General features: G+C 45.1%; 3 protein-coding genes across 5 annotated transcripts; 1 reads left to right on the top strand and 2 right to left on the bottom strand.

Annotated features, from left to right (window-relative positions):
- Positions 1–3,736: 3,736 nt before the first annotated feature.
- On the bottom strand, positions 3,737–5,649 carry LOC114360252 (uncharacterized). Its single transcript, XM_028314875.1, has 2 exons — positions 5,082–5,649; positions 3,737–5,016 (listed from the first exon to the last, which is right to left on the bottom strand). The coding sequence occupies exons 1-2, from the start codon at positions 5,647–5,649 to the stop codon at positions 3,782–3,784; spliced, it is 1,803 nt and encodes a 600-aa protein (XP_028170676.1). The 3' UTR covers positions 3,737–3,781.
- A 2,070-nt stretch (positions 5,650–7,719) lies between these two features.
- On the bottom strand, positions 7,720–9,677 carry LOC114360046 (collagenase-like). 2 transcript variants are annotated; one of them, XR_003656478.1, is made up of 6 exons: positions 9,416–9,677; positions 9,032–9,299; positions 8,842–8,931; positions 8,397–8,593; positions 7,947–8,109; positions 7,720–7,905 (listed from the first exon to the last, which is right to left on the bottom strand). XR_003656478.1 is itself a non-coding variant. In XM_028314605.1 (5 exons), exons 1-5 carry the CDS (start codon positions 9,605–9,607, stop codon positions 8,005–8,007), a joined length of 852 nt encoding a protein of 283 aa, XP_028170406.1. In that variant the 5' UTR covers positions 9,608–9,677; the 3' UTR covers positions 7,753–8,004. The 2 variants fall into 2 exon arrangements, 1 of the variants encoding a protein (XP_028170406.1); XM_028314605.1 differs by having other exon boundaries at positions 7,753–8,109.
- Positions 9,678–11,214: 1,537 nt separating this feature from the next.
- LOC114359887 (collagenase-like) lies at positions 11,215–13,501 on the top strand. 2 transcript variants are annotated; one of them, XM_028314420.1, is made up of 5 exons: positions 11,215–11,459; positions 11,651–11,918; positions 12,063–12,152; positions 12,395–12,591; positions 13,291–13,501. In XM_028314420.1, the coding sequence occupies exons 1-5, from the start codon at positions 11,241–11,243 to the stop codon at positions 13,393–13,395; spliced, it is 879 nt and encodes a 292-aa protein (XP_028170221.1). In that variant the 5' UTR covers positions 11,215–11,240; the 3' UTR covers positions 13,396–13,501. The 2 variants fall into 2 exon arrangements, with proteins under 2 accessions (XP_028170221.1, XP_028170230.1); XM_028314429.1 differs by lacking the exon at positions 13,291–13,501 and adding an exon at positions 13,054–13,129 and having other exon boundaries at positions 12,395–12,632.
- The last annotated feature ends 9,190 nt before the right edge of the window (positions 13,502–22,691 follow it).

Here is a 22,691-nt window from a genome sequence, read left to right as displayed (position 1 = left end):
CTTCCTGTGGCTACGACCAGTGTATCGTCCGCATAGCAGAGCAGGCTCGTCCCTCTAAGGAGCCTGCACCGCAGCACACTGTCGTAGCCGATATTCCAGAGAGTCGGCCCGAGGGCCGATCCCTGGGGGACTCCGCAGGAGATCGCATGCCGAACAAGTTCGCCGCTCCCGTCCACGAAAGACACCTCCCGGTCCCGCAGATAGTCCGCCAGCAGCCTGATGAGATAGGCCGGCACTCCGTGGTGGTGGAGTGCCGACACTATCACATCAAAGGGCAGGCTATTAAAGGCGTTGGCGATGTCCAAAGACACCGCCACTGCCCTCTCTCCGCGGGACACGGCCTCCTCCGTTGTTGACTTCAAGGCGGACAAGGCATCGAGAGTAGAGCGTCCCGCCCTGAAGCCAAACTGTCGGTCTGAGAGGTTTGGGCCAACGTCCTCGAGGTGCCTGGTGAGGCGGGAAACCAGGACCCTTTCGAGTACCTTCCCCGCCTCATCAAGCAACACGATGGGTCTGTAGGCGGACGGGGAGTCGGCTGGGCGACCCTCCTTATCCTCCTGAGACCCAGACCCCTAAAAATTGTCGGATTGTCTTGAATTTTGGAAGGCAGGCTAAGTTTCATGTGTACAACTAACAAAAAATGCGAAAAAAAATCTAGCCCCCCTACATACACCAAAATGGGGGGTGTCACCAGTGACACTACGGGTTTCAAAGACATTAAAACGGGCTTGAATTAATTAATATTTTAATTACTTTAGGTATGGTAAAATAGGTGTTTTTAGTTTAGAATCATATAAAATTTACTTTTTAACAGCTTTTATTGAACTTGTTATTACAAACTTTATTTAACTTGCAACAAATGTGTGAATGTATGTTTGAGTAAAATCTTGGAAGCTGAATTAGAGCTACTTCCTGCCAACCGATTGAGCTGAAATTTTGCATAGACATGTAACTTAGATGAAACTTCAATATAATGAGGTCATGGAGCTGATCTGATGATGGAGACGGAAGGTAGCCATAGAAACTTTGTGACTAAACGATGTAACTCTGTCGAGTTTTGACTCATTTGATTGGTATTGACAAGTACTCTGGTCTTGGATGATATCCAGGGTCTGATCTGAGGATGGAGCATCAATTTTTTCATCATCTGTCTCATCTAAGTTGCATAACATTCACATGACGTTACCATCAGACAATCCTAAAAAGGACCATATTTCAAGTCACGAGTGCCCGAAGTGTCACCAGTGACACTCGAATTAATTGACGAAAATACTTATTACAATAGAAACATTTTAATCGTTTTATCGCACAATCTGAGAGATATATTACTGTAGCATACAGAAAACACAAAACAATACCAAAAAACTTGTTTTAAATAATATTTTCTTTTCTTGGAATGTGTCATGTCGGAGGTCACGCGAATTCAAAATTTCAATTAATGTTTACAAAATCAAAAACCCTTTCGTGCGAGGCATAGCAATTTTTTGGATATGTGACATATTCCAACGTTTCACATACTTTTATTAATTTTCATAAATACCAATGAATGGCGCTGTAAAAAAAAAATATACTCAAGTGTCACGAGTGACACCGGGGGTCTCAGGAGGTTGCAGCAGGCACAGGCGGCCCTCTTTCCAAGGCTTCGGGAACTTTCCGGTTCTAAAGCTTATGTCGAACAGTTCCCGAAGCTGGCCCTCATTCTCCTCCACCCGCATGGTCAGGCGAAGGACTTTGCCGGGGATCCCGTCGGGGCCCGGAGCCCTCCTTTTACCATGGAGCCGGTCCAGCGCGGCACCCACTTCCACCTCCGACACAGGTTGAAACGGAGGCTCCGGTCGACTAACCCTGTGCTCCGGAAGGTCTGGGGCAGGTGAGTTCCCTTGCTCGGGGAACAGGTTCCCAATCACCTGTCGGAGAAGGGCCGGCTCCATGGTTTCCGTGACGGGCGCTGTTTGGCTGCGAAGTTTGTTGCGCGCAGCTCGGTATGGGCGCCCCCACGGATCCGCGTCAAGCTCCTCCAACATGGAGTTATGAGCCTCCGCCTTGGCCTCCAAGATGGCGATCCGGAGGACTCTTCTGGACTCCTTGAAGGCGTCGTAGAGTCGGCCTTCTTCCTCCGGGTTGCGGGTTGCGCGGCGGCGGTGGCGAGTGTACGCCCTCCTCGCTGCATTGCTGGTGGTCCGGAGATCCGCTATCTCTTGGGTCCACCAGTAAACTTGCTGTCGGTTCGGCACACAGCGGACTCTCGGCATAGCCGCGTCGCAGACTGCCACCAGCGCTGCGCGAAGTTGGGCGGCACCGGTGTCTGCATCCGGGGGGGGGGGCTCTGCCTTTCGAGCACCAGGCCTGGACAATAGCGGCTTCCTCGGCTTTTTCCCTATCCANCCGAAGCTGACCCTCATTCTCCTCCACCCGCATGGCCAGGCGAAGAACTTTGCCCGGGATCCCGTCGGGGCCCGGGGCCCTCCTTTTACCATGGAGCCGGTCCAGCGCGGCACCCACTTCCACCTCTGACACAGGTTGCACCGGAGGCTCCAGTCGACTAAACCTGTGCCCCGGGAGGTCTGGGGCAGATGAGTTCCCTTGCTCGGGGAACAGGTTCGCAATCACCTGTCGGAGAAGGGCCGGCTCCATGGTTTCCGTGACGGGCGCTGTTTGGCTGCGAAGTTTGTTGCGCGCAGCACGGTATGGGCGCCCCCACGGATCCGCGTCAAGCTCCTCCAGCATGGAGTTATGAGCCTCCGCCTTGGCCTCCAAGATGGCGATCCGAAGGACTCTTCTGGACTCCTTGAAGGCATCGTAGAGTCGGCCTTCTTCCTCCGGGTTGCGGGTTGCGCGGCGGCGGTGGCGAGTGTACGCCCTCCTCGCTGTATTGCTGGTGGTCCGGAGATCCGCTATCTCTTGGGTCCACCAGTAGACTTGCTGTCGGTTCGGCACACAGCGGACTCTCGGCATAGCCGCGTCGCAGACTGCCACCAGCGCTGCGCGAAGTTGGGCGGCACCGGTGTCTGCATCCGGGGGGGGGGCTCTGCTTTTCGAGCACCAGGCCTGGACAATAGCGGCTTCCTCGGCTTTTTCTCTATCCAGCCTGGTGATGGCCCACCTAGGATAGGCCGAGCTATCGGATCGACGGGGAGCGTTGGGGCTCGAGGAGGGGGAGATTTCAAATCGGATATATAAGTGGTCCGAGAGAGTCTCCTCCTCCATTACCCGCCAGTTGACTACACGGCGTGCCGTCGCAGGGGTAGCGAAAGAAACATCCACCCTTGAGTTGCCCTGCGGCCGCACGCACGTGTAATCTGTCCCGGTATTAAGGACCGACAGCCCGACCTCCGTCGCCCAGTCCTCGAGGGCCCTGCCTCGGACGTCGGTGGTGTTCCCGCCCCAAGCCTGCGATTTGGCGTTCAGGTCGCCCATAAGGACAACCTGGTGCGGCGCAAGCCTTTGGACTACCGGCCCCAGAGTGTGCAGGAATGCCTCAAAGTCCGACAGAGGTCGGTTGGGCGAGAAGTACACACCGACGATTCCGTACTCCCCCCAAACAGCCGAGACAAACCCGGGGCCACGCTCCCGCGGTATGAGGGGTTTGGCAGCGGGTCCCGTGCGGCAGACGATGGCCACGTGACCCCCGGAATCTCCTGCCCAATGGGGTTGAGGGGAAACCCAGTAGGGTTCTGCGGCAACCGCAACGTCAATGTTCCACGCTGCTAGGGATTGCAGAAAGAGATCCTGCGCCCCAGCAGCGTGGTTAAGGTTCCCCTGGAGGAGGCAGATTTGGCGACTACCCATCGAGCATGTCTGCCTCCTCGCACTGCTCATGGTGCTCCTCTACCAGGGGGACCAGAGCCCCTGCGGCTGTCTTCCCTCTTGTTTGCGGGGGGTTGCAATTCCTACCCCCCATGTGATGGCTGGCATCGCGGCCGGCTTCAGCGCAAACAGCGCAGCGCGCGTCCTTTGCCGAACATTCGGCGGCCTTGTGCCCCGGATTACCACACCGGAAGCACAGGCCACTGCGGTCAGCCGAAGAAGGGCACAGCTGTCGGGTGTGTCCAAGCCCCATGCACTTAAAACAGCGCATGGGTCGGGCCTCCAAGATTTGGACACGGGCCGAGGTCCACCCAATCAGGAAGCGGCCGGCCTCCGACAGTGCCTTGGCCGCAACAACCGGGCAGCTGAGTGTGGCTATACCCTCTCCACGGGAGCTGCGCCGGATCTCCCCCACTCTGACAGCTTCCAGAGAGCAACCCGTCTTGTTGGCCACTGCTTCGGCGACCTCCTCCCTGGTGACGGACTCGTCCAGGCCAGAGATGCGCACGCCCGCGCGCTTCTCAGGTCTGGTGACAGTCACGTCGCCACCGAGAACCGCCTTCAGTTTGTCCGCCAGCTTGTCGGCCTTTTCTCTGGACTCAGCGCCAGGAACCTCGATAAGACGAGCTCCGGTCGCCGAGTCAGTGACCTTTATGCTGGGGATACCCAGCTCGGACAGGTCCACTGCAGCCTTGGCCTTGGTGAGCACCTCCTTGTAGGTAGACCCCCTCTTTGCCGCCTCTGGCTGCAGCGTCACCACGATGGCCGCGCTGCGGGGAGGGGTCAGTTTCACCCGCTTGGGCTTCGGTTTCGGCGCCGTTGAAGCCGTCCTGGGCGCAGGGACCGGTTGGGAAGCGGCGGCAGTCTTGGGTTTCTTCTTCTTCCCCTTCCGTGTCACGGTGGCCCATGTTTCGGCTGGAGGAGCCGATGAGGGCGCCGTCTGGACCTCTTGGCTGGAAGCTACTGGTTCCGGCTGGGATGGGGGTTGCGGCCTTGTCGGGCGTGTCTTCCTTGGCCCGGGGGCTGGCCTTGGCGCTGGGGTTGGGCCCTCCGTAGGGGCCGGGGGAGTCTTTCTATCGGCCGCGAGCGGGGGGCGGAGGGTCTTCTGGGGCGGCAGACGGCTCTCCAGATCCCCCAATCTGGCGTCGAGGAGTTTAGCCGCCGAGTCGACGGCCCTCTGGCATGCCATCTGCAGCAGCTCTTCGANTGCTCCTCAGCACAGTGCCAAAGCACGGAGTGGGCGTTACTGTCCACGCCGACGATCACGTTCTTACCGCGCAGGGCCTCCATGACGATCTCCATGTGTTCAAGGTGCGGGTCGATGCTGTCGCCGTACTTGAAGTAGGCCGATACCAGATAGGCATCGACCTCCCGCACATGCACGACGAAGCAATCGACCGTGGACAGGTGGTGAAGCGCAGCGACGGTTAGGTCCGGCCGGCAGACGAAGACGCCCGCACGGGAGGTGGGGCCGGTCTGGATGATGAACTGGGACCTCGAGTATTGTTCTTGGGTTAGAACGATGTCGAGTCCCAGCTCGCGCGCCAGCGCCGGCAGCTCCTCCGTGGCAAGCGCCGCGCCCGCCAGGTTAATCTGCCCTACCCGAAGAATCCCGCTAGCGAACGCTATAGTTGGTGGCGGCAACCATGCGGCTCTCGGCGAAGACACGCGCTGGGCACTGCGGAGATGCGGTGGTGTGTCCCTCTGCACCCGGCTTCTTGAAACGGGTGCAGGTAGCGCAACGTGGAGTCTCCACAGTGCATTCGGCGGATCGGTGTTCCGTGCTGCAGCACTTGCCGCAGTACGCTTCAGCGGACCGGCAGTACCGCTCCGGGTGCCCATAAAGCTGGCACTTGGTGCAGCACGTCACGCTCACGTAGTCCTCTACGCGGCAGACGTCCCACACCAAGTAAACTGTCCTCTTCTTGAGGAGACATGCGNCTGAAAAGAACCTAACTTGAAGAAACCCAACTGAACCCACGTCAGCTTCCGTGTTAAATTGTGTCAATGTGATAAAATATACTCAAAATAACAACCTTTTTTTCTATTGTTGATTTAAAGTTTGGGTCTTCAAGTAGCTTTTTAAGTATCAGCTCATTATTTTGCTTTTTCTTTAATATCCAAAATACTTTATTTAAACAAAAACATAAAATATTTTTTTATAATAACACTAAAATTAATAACATAACCTACTAATATTATTATTGATAAGAAGGTTTGTATGAATGCTATCGTCATGTTGGTTGTCTGTCACGTTAAATTTATTGAACCGATTTTAATGAAACTTCCCCCACCCCGGATCCCCCACCGCGCGCCACTGGCACTGCCCGGCGTGTCAGGTTTCAAGTTGTGTGGAAAAATGTATGATGCCTATGAACACAGAGGCCATGACTATAACATGCGGTGCTCGTTTGTCACTGGGCCTCAATTTTAATAATAGTTTCCAGTCGTCTTTGTGGAGCGAATCGTTAATAGTTTGATTTTATTCACTCCCATAATAATAAATTATTAAAATTAAATAAATAGGTAAATAAATAAAATAAAAGGTATTTATTTCAGGCATAGCCCATAAAAGTGTAAATTATAGCCCATAAAATTAAATAACATGAATAGAAATAAGATTCTATCATTGATACAAAAAATACTTCTATGCCTACAAACTATTAACATTTCATAAAGGGCCAGTATTTCATCATCACCATATTTCAACAATATTCCTACCGTTGGTTAGTTGTCTCAAATTTCTGTTGGGACAACTTTTATTTACTGCAGTTATACCAACGTTGTTCAGCCAACAGTAGCAAAAAAGCATAAAGGCCCACTGTTGATAACCAGATCGGCATAGATCATCATATAGTAACGTTAGTGGTCAAGTTCCATGTGGGCGATTTAACTATTTCAACGAAGTCCCACCAATAACCCTACCGTTGTCCAATAAAATTGTGGCCGATCAAAAATGCTACTATAATAGGGAAAGTTATAACTTTTCAAGATACTAAAGTAACCATTGAACCGATTCATGTAGGTACAATAAAATACGATCAATAATAATTATGTATCAACATACAAAAATCAATTTTCCAAATTGATGTAGGCGTCTTCGAGTAATCGGGGAACATACCTAAGTATCTATCTAAAAATATTATGAGATACTTAACTTTATTGAAGTTGGTTAAAAACGGGTAGTAAAAATGTGCAGTCAGTGGCCCTTCCCGAACAGACTTTGGTCAGATAGCACACACTTTGGGTCAGACCCAGATGGAAAGATTACGAATGGCGGTTCGCTCACTCACCACCAATAAGATAACTACACTCACCAGATATTTTCCGTTTAAAGTCAGCCACGCGGTCTTTACGTGCAAGTCGGATCCCAGCTGGAATTGTTCGCACCAAGACACACACGATGGAGCATGGAGATAGTTCACCCACAACGCAACACTTCTCAGACGGAAATATAGTCAAAATATGCAAAATATTATAGGATTTGCAACAACAATTCGAAAGTTGCATCTCGCGGCGAGGACGGCCATCACACTAAAAGTGTCAGCCAATCAGGATTGATTCCCACCAATCTGCCAGTAGGAATGGGCGTTGTTATTGGCTGAGAGAACGAATTAAGTTTTACGAATGTTGGCGGCATAATTTAGAAATAAAGATTTCTTGAATCAACCCAGCTATGTTATTGTCAGGATGCTACTATCTATCCTGGATTATTAGTTCTGATTTTTGCCACGTTCGATAAACAGGGATTATGACATTTACAGGACGGCGATACTATCAACACTGGGTTGTTTTAGTTTTTGATTTTTGTCACTTCGCCTTGACGTTTCAGAATGGAGACATTATTTTACGTTTACTGTAAAAACATTATGTAGATTTGTTACTTTTGAGTTATTCTGTGGTGAAGATTTGTTTTATTTTATTCGGAAAACATATAGTGAAAGATTGATTTATCAGACAAACTTTAATAACAACTATTGATTAGGTACAGCCTTAAAAAATAATACAACACATAGCGTGTGTACATAGTACACAAGATACCTATTATTTATTCGGATACCTAACGGTAACTACCTCCACACAAAAATATTTTAACAAAATTTTTAAACTTACACTTAAATTGTATCACATGTAAGATTTAAAAAGAGTGTATCGTTTATAGAGCTAAAGCAAAATCGTAGAAGTACTCGTAGAAGATTAGATTCTAGCGTTGATCCAGGCGGAGTAGGAGGTGACGCGCGTGAAGCCGGCGGGGAAGCCCAGCCCGCACGCCGCGTCCGTGCCGAACGACGCGATGCCGATCTGACACAATAACAATCAATGTTAACCACGTCTGAAATGCACAGAGGCAGGCAGGGTAGGCAGTGGCAGTCCTTTCGAGGGCAGCGCTTGGCACTTTTCTGATTAGCGGAGTTGACTGAACAGCGGCATGTATTGCGAAAAGCTTTTTCAAACGTAAAAAAGATCAGGGCCATACCATCCCAGACTGCATCCCACTTAACACCAGGTGTGATTGTGGTCAGATACCTGCCTTGTTATGCATAAAAAAAGCCATTGTAGTGGCTCGTTCACGTTCCTGAGTTACTGACCAGGGTGCGGTCGGCGCCGGCGCCGATGACGAGCGGGCCGCCCGAGTCGCCGGCGCACACGCTCATGCCGCCGGCGCTGCTGGTGCACAGCACGCCGTTGCCCACCAGCGACGCCGCCCACACGTTGCGGCACGTCAGGTTCGCGATCACCTGCAGCATCACCTGTCTCTTGTCGAAGCTCTGAGCGATGGTCGGATCTGTAATATTAACATGTGAATGCGACTGGTAGTTTCAGAAATGTAAGAAATCAAAATAATATTTTCTATACATCTAAATGCAAGTATACACATCTAAACGCATTAAAATAAATTGGATTAGGGATACGGAGATAAATTATGTTACAAGGGTCTCCGTGTGAATAAGTTGCTGTAGTGTAGTGTAGGTATTGTAGTATAGTGTAGTGTAGGTATTGTAGTATAGTGTAGTGTGTCACATAATCACATACCGTTGGTGGTGCGTCCGAAGCCGACGGCTACCGCCCAAGTGTCGACGTACTGTAGCGTGCCGGTGGGAACTAAGATCCGATTGATATAGTCTGTAAAAACAGGCAAAAACTGACAGTATCTAGGAAAAGTATACAGTATAAATCAAAATAATAATGTACACATATACAAAATGTAGTCCCATTTGCTGACCATTGTATTCGACGTAAGGGTGAGTGATGATGGCAATGTCGTTGGCGTAGGTGAGAGGGTTGAAGCTGGCGTGCATCTCGACGTCGCTGGTGAGCAGGCGCAGCCCGCCCACGGTGAGGCTGTCGGCGCCGTACACGACGGTGAAGTGGCGCGCCTGCGCGCGGCCGTCCCACCAGCAGTGCGCCGCCGTAGCCGCGCGCGTGTGGCTCAGCATGGCCGCGCCGCACATCGACGTGCGCCCGTCCACCAGGTGGATCACGAGCCCGGCCTGCCACATACTGTTTGTGAGGACTACTTCGCGAGGTAGGTACCTGTCTCAACTGAGCGTCTAAGATATATCCCTCAACCCTCGCTGGCTACGTCGGATTCACACATGGGACTCACCATGTAGGGGTGTGTTCCTCTAGGGACTTGGATCCCCAGAGAAATGCGGCTGTCTCTCAGAGCTTGCTCCTGCGCGTGGATGCGCGCCATGGCCGGGATGCCCTCGGCCTCGTGGTAGTAGGCCTGGGGCGCGCGCCCCGCCAGCGCCGCCGCGCACGCCGTCAGCAGCAGGAACGACTTCAGTGCGGCCATGGTCAACAGCTACAGATAACTCTTCCAAACAGAAAAGTTTATTTATATGAATGCACGGTGAATACCCGCTATTATCTTATCCGGAAATATTGTATCTATACCAATTAATAAATGATTGATCATATCATTAAATAAAGGACGTTGATCTGGCCCTTAGCATAGCTTGCAGATATTTATATCTTGATAGTTAGAATTGAGGTCGTGGTCGCTGCGTCCTTGAATGGGATCCAGATTGCTTTATGTCACCAAATATACCAACGTAATATTTTTACTAGCTTTTGCCCGCGGCTTCACCCGCGTGAAATTAAGTTTGAATTTAAAAAATATTGTTATTACAAGGTTATTGTTTGACATAACCCGACGGATTAGCAAGCTGAAGTGGCAATGGGACAGGGCACATAGTAAGTGAAGTGAATCTTTAGGCGGTCATGCAAATCATCAATGTGCGTCACCGTATACATTTCAGACGCTCTTTCTTTCTTTCACGACGGTTGGAGGGAGTCGAATGAATCAAAAAGTTTAACAATAAATAAATGTATGTAAATTAAAGCTTGTCGCAAGATTTTCTTCATAGTAGGTTTGTACAGTACATTACCTACTCATTAAAATAATATACACATTATATTGATTACCACCGAATAAATGATTGTTATTATTTTTGGCTAAATTATATTATTTTTACTCGAAGTCGCTAATATCTTCGCAGAGTTGGAGTCGTCTGTCGTATGTCTGTTGAGAATGAATGAAAGAAGAATAGATTTCTTGTTCGTGCTTGCAACACACATAATGTTCGATACAGCCACATTGATATATTCAATTGTTCTCTGCGTGTTTTTACTTCACATGTTAAGAAGGTTGACCACGTTTAAGTGGGATTATCTTGTTTCTGATGAACGAAATTACCTAGTTAAATTACTACGAAACTTTTTATAATATGTCTTCGCTATTGACAAATTAACATTGGAAACTTTTTTGGCTTATGAATAAACTAAACTTTTTCCTGTACCTTTAAGTAATATAAAAGCTGTATGTTTCTTTCATTAAATAAATAAATAAATAAATAAATGCCAGTCTTAATTTTTTTATTATAATTAATAATCTGGCTTTGTTTTTATGTAGACTTTAACCTCTTTGAATACCTACTTATAGTTTTTCAAAGTAATGTACCTACATACTGTCTGCAATCACAGACACACTGTTTTGCTTACATGAACCGCAAATAATCAGGTACTCTCATGAGTTTACCGCTGTACTTCCAGAGTCCGGACAGACGGCTGCCTGATGAAGGTCTGAACTGAAAAGAAAATTTCAATTTCAAGAGATTTCATTTTATATAATATTAGGAGTCTGACGCAAGTCTTGCGTCTTAAATTATCTGGACCGACTGACCTTACAGCTACATTTGAGATCCTACCTAGGACACCACAATCACGAACTAAGCTTTCTAAACAATCATTCTGTTAGATCTTTAATAGAAAGATAAAACAATTATTTACGATAATATAATTATCATTTTAATAAAATCAATACAATCAATTTTCCTTTATAGATAAGCGCGGGTATTCACCTTATTTTCATATAAATAAACAGATGAGTAAATATTTGGTATCTCTTGTTGGTTGCTATTTCGAGAATGAAGTCGTCCTTGTTGTTGATGGTATGCGCGATGGCGGCGGCGGCGATGGTGGCGGCGACGGCGGGAGCGACGGCGAGCGCGCCGCAGCCGCTGCAGGGCTACCACGAAGCGGCCGGCGTGCCGCTCGCCGCGCGCGTCCGCCAGCACGAGCTGGCGCTCGCCAGCGGCCGCATCATCGGCGGGGTTCCAGTCAATGCTGGAGCACACCCCTACCTGGTAACTCCTCAATCTTTCATATTCAAAAATCGTGACATACTTGCTATATTTAATCTAGTACATGTTTATAAGTAATCTTTATCGCACAAAGATAAGGTCCACTAATTGGGTATCTATCTTGAAATCGTCAAAATATGAGTTGATTTAAATCGTATGAGCAACGTATCTGTGAGTGTAAAAATGCCCCACAGGGCGGGCTCATCATCACGCTCGTGGACGGGCGCACGTCCATCTGCGGCGCGTCGCTGCTGCGGCCGCGCAAGGCGCTGACGGCGGCGCACTGCTGGTGGGACGGGCGCTCGCAGGCGCGGCTGTTCACCGTGGTGTACGGCTCCGAGCGCTTGTTCGTCGGCGGCACGCGCGTCAGCACCTCCGACGTGGAGATCCACGCCAGCTTCAACCCCGTCACATATGCCAACGACATCGCCATCATCACTCACCCTTACGTCGAATACACAGGTTAGTCATTTAAAATCAAACTTGTCTGCTTTTTGTAAACCCTATTTATTGCAAATAAATAATTTGAATTTGAATTTGAATTTGAATTTGACCAAAACTGTTGCAGTAACCATTTGTAAACTTAATCCCGCGTAATTTTTTCAGCATACATCCAGCCCATCCAGCCGGCCAGCGGCTCCCTGACGTACGCGGACACGTGGGCGACAGCCGTCGGATACGGCCGCAGCTCTAACGGTTAGTTCGTGCGGATAATAATAATTCTTACTTGTTTATTTTCGTACGGATAATAATTATACTTTCAACTTATTGCGAATTAAACTTCCTTAATGCTCATAGTGTTCAGTGAATGATAAAATTCCTAAATCTTCGATTAACTATTTGTATCAACTTCACTAATTAGTTTCAAATATTTCATTAACAGTAAGTTCAATGATGATCGGATTTTTATTTAGAGCAAATACTTTGAAAACTTTCAGAAGTAATGTCGGTGGAGAATAGTGACAAAAGGCAGGTGATGCTGCACGTGATGACCAACGCCAACTGTCGGCTGACGTGGGCGACGGTGATGATCGGCAACGGCGTGCTGTGCACCAGCAGCGCCGGCGGCATGAGCGTGTGCGCCGGCGACTCGGGCGGCCCGCTCGTCATCGGCGCCGGCGCCGACCGCACCCTGGTCAGTATAGCGCGGGCACATCCCACCCACGAATGTATTAGGCCTCAGCCTCGAACTTAGCGGGCAGCGGGGCGGCGGCGGCGGCGGCGCGGGAGCGGCAGGATCTTATGCGTAAAATCAAATAGACCGGTTCTCGAAAACAGCGGCGCGGCAGCGGGCAACGAGCGGGCAGCGGCGAGGGAGCGGGCAACGAGCGGGCAGCGCAATCCTTCTTTTGCCCACAATAAATCGAGCGTTAGGAATAAATTTGAATCGAAATAAAATTGTCGCCGTTGTTCAGACATTTCGTTTGCGAATAAAAACAAATATCTCGACAATACAACCCCGGACCCAACACTTCGCCGCTAAAGCGCCGCGCGAGCTGCCCGCTTGCTTCGAGAACGGGTCTGCGTTGCCCGCCCCGCTCCAGCGCCGCCGCCGCTCCCGCCCCGCTGCCCGCTAAGTTCGAGGCTGAGGCCTTAGGCCCATACAACGGATGGGCGGAATGGATGATGCTCCCTTGGCTCACTCGCTCACTCGCTAAACCGATAAAATAAGTTTTCTAGAACCATTTAAATATTTTGCGCACTGTCTCATCATCATTATCATCATTTCAGCCACAGGATGTCCACTGCTGAACATAGGCCTCTCCTGCCTTTATGTTAACTGCAATATAATTGTTTTCTGACTAGTGACACTAATGATGCCGTTTGTCCGCAGATCGGCATAGTGTCGTTCGGCGCAGACGCGGGCTGCAGCTTCGGCTTCCCCGCCGCGCACACGCGCGTCACCGCGTACTCCGCCTGGATCGACGCTAGGCTCTAGAGCTCTAGGTTAAGCTTTCATTACCTGAACTTTAAACAATATTTTTTTAGGTTTAATTAGTTATCTACTAAATTTATTGTGTATTAAACATATATTTTTACAAGAATTTTGACTGTGAATTTTGAGTGAAGATAACATTTTGTGTCAGAAACTCTTGAAACAGTCGGTCTCCCATGAGTCTCATGGCAAGATTGCGTTACATTAAATAAGTTGTCTGGAAGGGAAGCTATGGTATGGAAAGTTCTCCTTTTGTACTCCGATATATTTTTTTTATGCAATAAACTTATAAACAGTTTTAAATAAATAAAATATTGAGTGTTTTGCAACGAAACGGCTATTTAAACATCTGAGGGCACGGGATACGAGTGCCCCCGCCAAAACGATCCGGCGAAATTAAATTAAATCCTCATAACTTGGGTTAGGATTATCTATACTAATATTATAAATGCGAAAGTAACTCTGTCTGTGTGTGTGTCTGTCTGTCTCGCTTTTACGCCTAAACCACTGAACCGATTTTGATTAAATTTGGCAGATTGACGCGGGCGAAGTCGCGGGCGGAAACTAGTAACAGATAAACAAAAACTATGATGAGATACGGGATGTATGATGTTCGTAGTGAACAAAATTAAAGTTTTAATTACATGGCTCTGATAGGTAGGTACCTACTTTAGATTTTATTGATAATAGAATCTAATAACCCGATTTCATCCGACTCACTGTTGATTATCAAAATTCATAGGGTTCCTGAAGTGTAGAAGATGTACACAAACAACAACAAAAATTCTAAAAATTGCCGATCCTGCACTGCCCGCATCCAAGTACTTCCCACGACCTTCACCAGATCGTCGGTCCACCTAATGGGAGACCTACCCACTCTGCGTCTTCCGGCCCGCGGTCACCATTCGAAAACTTTTCTGCCCCAAGCAACGATCATCAGCTCTTCGAGCTACCGTGTCTCGCCCACTGCTACTTGAGTTTAGCAATTCTGTGGACTACATCGGTCATTTCTGATTCGATCACTCAGGGAAACTCCGAGCAGTGCTCGCGCACGGATCTGAGACGTGGTGGTGATGGAACAGCAAAACGTCCCTTAGCTAACAACACCGCGTAAGTCATTTTTACCAACTTTACAGGAGACGAAAAAAACTGTTTATTTTAAGAAATCGGTGGATTTTTCCTATTGTTACTTATTAAATACTTTATTTAGCGGTTAAGAAATAATTATTTATACTTAATTTTACGATTTACTTTATTTTAACCTATATTTTATGACTTAAGCGGTATTGACTGATTTTTTTGTAGAGTTAGGCGGTGTTGTTTGCCGAAATGTAAAGGAATAAGGTATTAATAGATGATTTACAAAGAAAAATTTTATTAAGAATTATTTAAAAAAATAATTAAACAATCATTATAACCTATGACCTATCCTATCTTTAACCTAAATCTTAAGAATCACAGTGTGTAGATCAAATATTGTGAGGGGGGGCCTTCAACGCGAAACTGGGCAAACGAAACGACAATGAGCTGGAAGTGGGGCAATTTGGGTACGGAGAGAGGAACGCACGTGGCTAACTGCTGGCTGGCTTTAAGGAGAGGGATGATGAACTCCTTCTTCAGAAAGCCAAAACAGCTAAAGTAGATTTCGTTGCATCCCAATGACGCTATGAAATATGAGATCAAATTCATCTTATCGACATAGAAGCATGTTGTCTATGTGGTCAATTTATTCAAAACAGGAAGCACATTAAATATAAGTCCGAATATCGATAGATGTCGACTGATAAAGTCTACACTCCGCCCAGCGTCCATCCAACCTCGAAAGCTCAACTCGAGTTGCAAAATCGTTTCCAATGCCATACATTGCAAAAATGTGGTGAAAGAGTACAATGGCAGGTTCTTGGGAATTGTCTAAATGACTGGGTCTAAGGTTTTTAAAACCCGTCGTTTAAGAGAAACAAAAAAGATCTCTGATCTCATCAATAACCTTATAGAAGAGAGACGAAACATGGATCTGCAGTCATCTGAAGATGCTACTCAGTATCGGCGTCTTAACAGATAGATCTCTAAGTCTTTTGACTCGCGACCTACGCATATAATACAGACGATTGAGCATAACAAGGGCTCTAAGGTGTTCGTAAGAGATTCGTCTGTCTGTTGGCCAAAGCCAACTGACCAAGTTGAAGACCGAGAATAGCGTCGGGGCCTGAGATACTGAAAGAGGTTGAGAAGTTCTACGGAATTATACACGACTGTGTTCACACCTGTAACAAATCTAGCTGAAGACCCAAGAGCTAGATTGACCCGACACAATAAATAAGATATCCTGAACGCCAGTCTACACGAGTTTGGAATAGCTCTGGAACAGCTGATAAACAACAAGGCCCCAGGTGATGATAGAATTACGGCTCAGCTTTTAAAAGCAAGTGAAATGTCGATGCTAAAGGCTCTTTGGAAGCTGTTCTATTCCGTCATCCTCGAGGGAAAAACTCCTACGGCACGGCACAGAAGTGTGGTGATACTCTTCTTCAAAAAACGGCGATAAAATGTTGTTTAAGAATTATAGTCCCATCTAACTTCTGAATCATGTCTACAAGTTGTTTTCGAGTAATTATGAATCGTCTAGCTCGCCGACTCGACGCTTTCCAGCCTCCTGATCAAGCTGGTTTCCAGGCTGGCTAGCAGGCTTTAGTTTCTTAGATCACATACATACGCTGCGGCAGATTATACAGAAGACCGAGGAGCATAATCAGCCACTTTGCCTGGCGTTTGTGAATTATGAGAAAGCCTTCGATTCGATTGAAACCTGGGCAGTTGTTTACGCCGTTTATGTCCTGCATCTTGTAATTGTGCACATAACAATTCATCACCTGAACTCGGAATACTTCAAGAATCAATTCCTTCTCCATCAATAGTGTATTTCACTGATATAGCTTCCTAAAAGAATTAAAATACAGTTTGAAACACCGCCTAAGTTTGAAAAAAAAATTGTAAACACCGCTTAAGTAAATAAAGATATTTTCTTATATCATTTCCTTATATATTAATACGCGTAAATCATAAAAAAATACATTATTATATAGCTTACCTCTTAATCTTCTATTAAAACTTCTTTCATAGACCTTTTCGCGATAAAACTCACTTCCATNCAAAAACCTTATTTTTTATTTTGAAACGGTTTTTGGGCGTTAACTTCAAAATATTCTAGGGTCACCCCCAACGTGAACCGGCTTGTTTTGTTCGTCTCTGCGAGCCCTATCCATAGACACCCCATTTGTAGAAATCCGACGTCATCGAATTCAAAAATTCGCCCTCCCACCCACCCTTTTGTGTCTAGGCAGGTAGACTTTTTCGCTAGGCCAAACAATTATTTTTCGTGATTCGATCGGTTTATGCAAGAACTATATTAGGGTGACTTTTCAGTGTAATTGAGGTAGTTTTAAGGGTCGTATTGGACAATTTTTGACTAGTTTACAAATTTAACTTCGTCGAAAATTAATATTATTTACCTTTGACCGCTTACGGTCATGACGCTACTTCAACCGGCACGATCACTATATACAGTAATTTGTATAATACTCACCCGACTAGCGCAGGGTGCCACTCAGCTACGACCTGGAATAGGGATGATGACTGGGTAATGAAATCGAAATTCTATTTAGTCCGTCTGATAGAGAATTAGAAAATATTAGACCCATATTTTTTATTTTTTTCCATAATCGAACAATTAATTAGTTTGTGTCTACCACAGATTAGTTAGCTATTTAATAATGCCATTGCTATGTCCACAGAGTTAATTATGTCCGTACGTGGCCCGTCCCCATCTGTTTTTAACACGGTTTTATTAGGTCTGTAACTAACTATGTAATCTGAATGACACGCACTTCTAATTCTTGTATCATCATGAAACTTGGCAGTTATAAAATTGTAGATCAGACTCTAAGAGATCAGATGACAATACAATATTATGGTACCATCGAGCTGGTCTGATGATGAAACTGGAAGGTGGCCATAGGAACTCCTAAACGAAACGGCGGAATCGCATCGAGTTTGGGTTTATTAAATTTGTCCTTTCGAGCACTTTAGTGCTAGATAATGTCCAGTATCCTGCCTTTTAGTGCAGTAATTAAAAGCGTGTTTTTAAATTTTTAAGCATTTTTCTTTTAATTCTGATTTTGCCACGCTGGACAACCTTATAACATTTACAGGAGAGCGCTAACCGTCACTAGGTTATTAGTTCTGACTTGAGCGCCACGGTCTTCTTTAGAAGACAACACCAACGCGCTCGACGCACGTTTTCTATAGAAAACAATATTATTTTAATCACAACATAGCTTGGCGCCTGGGACAACACGCTTTTGAAGGGCGACTAATGGGAAGTTTCAAATTAGGAAAATTTCATAATATTGGGTCTTTAACTATCAGGGTAACACCGAGCATAGCCCTCTCCATAGCACGCTGTGCAACTTTGAGCTTCTGTATAAGGCCTATAGTGAGGGGCCACGTTTCCGAGCCATAAGTCATCACAGGTAACACACATTGGTTGTAGACTTTCGTCTTCAGGCACTGGGGTATTTTGGACGAAAAGATGTTGCGTAGTTTCCCGAACGCTGCCCAGCCGAGTTGGATTCGACGATTGACCTCCTTCTCGAAATTGGACCTACCTAGCTGGATCGTTTGTCCGAGCTCCCAACCGACACCGGGTAGGGCGCAACATGGACGTTCGACATAAGCTTCGTTTTGTCCATGTTCATCCGAAGGCCTACCTGTTGGGAAACTCTCTTTACGAGATCNATTTTGTATAAAGACAGCAATTATGTCAAATGCAATTTGCGCCAGATAGGGCTATAGCTAAGCTATACGAAAAAAAATATTGCATGCCATTTTGTTAGTTGGTTACAGAACTATACCCAAAGACATCGAAAGTTTTGCCTCCGAAGAAATACCCTAAGCCTTTTTTGTTATCGACCTCTTTTGCGATTTGTTTATTTGTTTGCGACTGGTTTGCGATGGGTTTGCGATTTTAAAGTGCGTTTTGACTAGACCCGCAGTTAAACAAAGCGTTTGACAGAATAATCGTACGTTATGAACTGTCAAATGATAACGATTGCTTTACACAATTCCACCTCTGACTTGAGCGCCACGGTCTTCTTTAGAAGACAACACCAACGCGCTCGACGCACGTTTTCTATAGAAAACAATATTTTTTGAATCATAACATAGCTTGGCGCCTGGGACAACACGCTTTTGAAGGGCGACTGATAGGAAGTTTCAAATTAGGAAAATTTCATAATATTGGGTCTTTAACTATCAGGGTTGGAAAAAAAAACAGTTTTAACTAAGATAGTAAGACACGGGTCTTAACGCGACGTTTACATAAGTACTCACGGCTTGACGTTTAGGCTGCTATCCCTTCTATGATCTGAGGCTGCTATGCTGCAGCCGTAGTCACAAGCAGACTGGCGGCTCGCGTTGTGGTTCGGGCGGGCTTGAACATTTTCAACTACCCTCATAATTATTGTCATTTGTTACACTACAAATATTGATGTTAACACGATACACGAACCCTCACAGTATCCGTATTCGTACTTCTTGACGGCAAAATTCGCGGTTGCATAATTTATTAATCAGCGGATTCCACACTGGTGAAAATTTAAATCCGTCCTCCCGATTGAAATTTAAGACCGATTGAAATTTTTATGATTCTTAATTTCAATCACTTCTTGAACTATCCTAGTGTGTTAATGCCGATCAGTGGAGAGGATTTTTGGACTGTGTAACTCCATCCAGTGATTAACTCCTGTTTCAAGCCGCGGCGGATTTGCTCCTCTGTCGATTTATAACAGCTGCGATGTGTTCACGTAGGTACGTATAAAATGTTTAACATTTTTTTATTTTTTCAATTAGAATTTAATCTTCAGGCTCTTCCGAAGTGACATCCGTTTCAGTTACAAAATTAAAAATATTGTTACAGATATCCATTTTCTAAAATTTTCTTAGCATTTCCTATAGCTTAGGGAGCGCGGGGCGACAGATTTAATCATTGTATGCAACTACCTCAGTTTATATAGAAAACACGCGCGGCACTTCACACTGACAACGCGTCCGAGCGCGTGATTTTTTATATGAAAATCACGCGCTCCGCGGCGGAGCGCGGCGCAGTGTGATAACCGCCTTAAATATTTGAATGTGTGTTTCCTTAAAAAACGATAGTATGGAAAAATTAATGTTCGTGAAATTCTCCATATAAAACGCTAATTTCATAGATAAGGAGGACCTAATATTTCGATAGAAAAATATAAGTAAGTTGTCTAATCGATATGAACAAAACTACTCAGGTAGATAGGGAGACAAAAACAATGTATCAGGGCAATCTACAACGTAGACAGTCTAACGTCATGTAGACCCATCAACATGATTTGGTAAATGTGGTAAATTTTCCTACGAAAACTAGTGTACAGTAAAAAATGCTTACTGTATGGCCATAAAAAATTATAACAGGTTAGATGAAACAACAAAGTCTCTTCCTTTGCAACCATTTAAAAATAAACTAAAAACATGGTTGGTATAGATGACCCACGCTGAACTGTCCCACCAAACTCAATGACAGGGGGGCGCTACCATCGTTCAACTATATGGTTTCCAACATGGCAAAAATCGGAACCAGCGATCCGGTATTGACGGTGGCGCCCCACTGTCAATGTCATGATATAAACTATGAGTATTTTGTCCTGTGTAATAGATTTTGTAACCTTTGAAATTGCCATCAATACCTACTTATTTACATACTAATTAAATTATGTATTTTTAATTAAATTAAATTGACACTAAAATAATAATATTAATTAAATACCAAAATGTAATTTATTAAATTTTAATGTATTAAATAATTAAATATAATGTTAACAATATTTGCATGTCAGCTTCTGGTGGACTGTGCGGACATTTTAATATTGTAAGAACTTGTAGACCACTTTTCACGCAAATAAATTTATTTGATTTGATTTTGATTTGACAATTAAAACACAAATTATATAACGTAATTTTTTATTAATTTAATCGTACAAATAAATAACGTAACATAACTTACTGTAAAGCTTCAACCAAACCAACGCGTGCAGAGCCCCGATTACGGTAACTTTTATAACGTCTACAATCCAGACGCGTTTCTGATTCTGCGATACGATTGGTCAAATCAGCTGACGTACGCTGTTGAACGACCAATCGTATCGCAGAATCGAGAAGCGTGTCTGGATTGTTGACGTTAAAAATTACCGTAATCGGGGCTCAGATCGCCATCGCCGGCGCGATCGTTCTGCACGCGTTGGTTTGATTGCTTGCCAATCTACCTATCACACTCGTTANATGATGATGATGATGAACTATCAGGGTTGGAAAAAAAACCAGTTTTAACTAAGATAGAAAGACACGGGTCTTAACGCGACGTTTACATAAGTACTCACGGCTTGACGTTTAGGCTGCTATCCCTTCTATGATCTGAGGCTGCTATGCTGCAGCCGTGTAGTCACAAGCAGACTGACGGCTCGCGTTGTGGTTCGGGCGGGCTTGAACATTTTCAACTACCCTCATATTGTCATTTGTTACACTACAAATATTGATGTAACACGATACACGAACCCTCACAGTATCCGTATTCGTACTTATCATTCGTATTGCATAATTTAATTTTATTAATCAGCGGATTCCACACTGGTGAAAATTTTAATCCGTCCTCCCGACTGAAATTAAGACCGATTGAAATTTTTATATTTCTTAATTTCAATCGCTTCTTGAACTATCCTGGTGTGTTAATGCCGATCAGTAGAGAAGATTTTTGGACTGTGTAACTCCATCCAGTGATTAACTCCTGTTTCAAGCCGCGGCGGATTTGCTTTTCTGTCGATTTATAACAGCTGCGATGTGTTCTTATACGTAGGTACGTATAAAATGTTTAACATTTTTTTATTTTTTCAATTAGAATTTAATCTTCAGGCTCTTCCGAAGTGACATCCGTTTCAGTTACAAAATTAAAAATATTGTTGCAGATATCCATTTTCTAAAATTTTCTTAGCTTTCCTATAGCTTAGGGAGCGCGGGGCGATAGATTTAATCATTGTATGCAAGTACCTCAGTTTGTATAGAAAACACGCGGATTTACGGATTGAGAATTGTAATTAACAGCACAAGTAACAAGTAAATCAAGAAGTCAGGTCTGTGATCGCAGTATACGTCTATGTATACGACGGCACTGGATTTTGTCGTTTAGAAATATCTTTAAAACTAGGTACCTGACTTAGCTTAATGAAAGAAAACGTATTGGCAAAACTACGCATTTTTACATTTTATTAAAAATAAAAAGCTTGAGTTAGTCTTTATTTTATGAAACTAGGTCAGGTACTAGGATATTTAAAAGTATGAAATTAGATAGGTATGACTTACTAGTAGTACTGTTTAATACAATGGAATAACGATCATTACTTTGATAAACATTCAATAAAAATATTATTTAATTGCAAATTAATAAGAAAATTCATAATATAGAATGACGTTTACCGCTACAAAATTATTTTAATCCACATTCAGACTAGCTATAATAAATTTAACAAAATATCAGTTTTATCGGAATTAATTAATTATCGAATCGAGTCACACGATATCATTCGATGACTTTGCGAATGCAGTACCTCTAGTAGGAAAAACTTTCGAGTTCGTTTCGTTGCGTATTCAAAGTGTCATCGAAAAATTTTGTATGAAAAATTAAACAGCGCCCCCTATATTATAGCCGCCCTAGGGGGCGCTGTTTAATTTTTCATACAAAATTTTTCGATGACACTTTGAATACGCAACGAAACGAACTCGAAAGTTTTTCCTACTAGAGGTACAGTACGATGATACGATTATTTTTACGTTGCGGCAATCACTAAAATTAGCTAAAATGACACTAATGACGTTTAAAAAGTGGCACGCTCGTCTTCATACAATTTTTTTTCACATGCTGCATCTATCCATATCTGTGGTTGGTATAGATGACCCACGCTGAACTGTCCCACCAAACTCAATGACAGGGGGGCGCTACCATCGTTCAACTATATGGTTTCCAACATGGCAAAAATCGGAACCAGCGATCCGGTATTGACGGTGGCGCCCCACTGTCAATGTCATGATATAAACTTGAATATTTTGTCCTGTGTACTTAGATTAATAAAGCCCTGGTTATAATAGATTTTGTAACCTTTGAAATTGCCATGAATACCTACTTATTTAAATACTAATTAAATTATGTATGTACTCGTCGGCCG

Source organism: Ostrinia furnacalis, unplaced genomic scaffold (genome assembly GCF_004193835.3).
Source record: "Ostrinia furnacalis isolate ACB-3 unplaced genomic scaffold, ASM419383v2 OfSCF0319, whole genome shotgun sequence".
NCBI classification, from domain to species: domain Eukaryota; kingdom Metazoa; phylum Arthropoda; class Insecta; order Lepidoptera; family Crambidae; genus Ostrinia; species Ostrinia furnacalis.
Note: the sequence above shows the minus strand (reverse complement) of the source record. Positions and strands in the feature narration are given on the sequence as shown.

What these genes read in the sequence shown, in the direction of transcription:
- LOC114360046 (XM_028314605.1), bottom strand. Translation starts at nt 9,607, where the DNA reads ATGGCCGCACTGAAGTCGTTCCTGCTGCTGACGGCGTGCGCGGCGGCG. An exon ending in GAGGAACACACCCCTACATG is followed by an intron (nt 9,300 to 9,415) that starts GTGAGTCCCATG and finishes AGTATGTGGCAG; the next exon opens with GCCGGGCTCGTGATCCACCT. An exon ending in CCCTTACGTCGAATACAATG is followed by an intron (nt 8,932 to 9,031) that starts GTCAGCAAATGG and finishes CTGTTTTTACAG; the next exon opens with ACTATATCAATCGGATCTTA.
- LOC114359887 (XM_028314420.1), top strand. Translation starts at nt 11,241, where the DNA reads ATGAAGTCGTCCTTGTTGTTGATGGTATGCGCGATGGCGGCGGCGGCG. An exon ending in CTGGAGCACACCCCTACCTG is followed by an intron (nt 11,460 to 11,650) that starts GTAACTCCTCAA and finishes AATGCCCCACAG; the next exon opens with GGCGGGCTCATCATCACGCT. An exon ending in CCCTTACGTCGAATACACAG is followed by an intron (nt 11,919 to 12,062) that starts GTTAGTCATTTA and finishes TAATTTTTTCAG; the next exon opens with CATACATCCAGCCCATCCAG.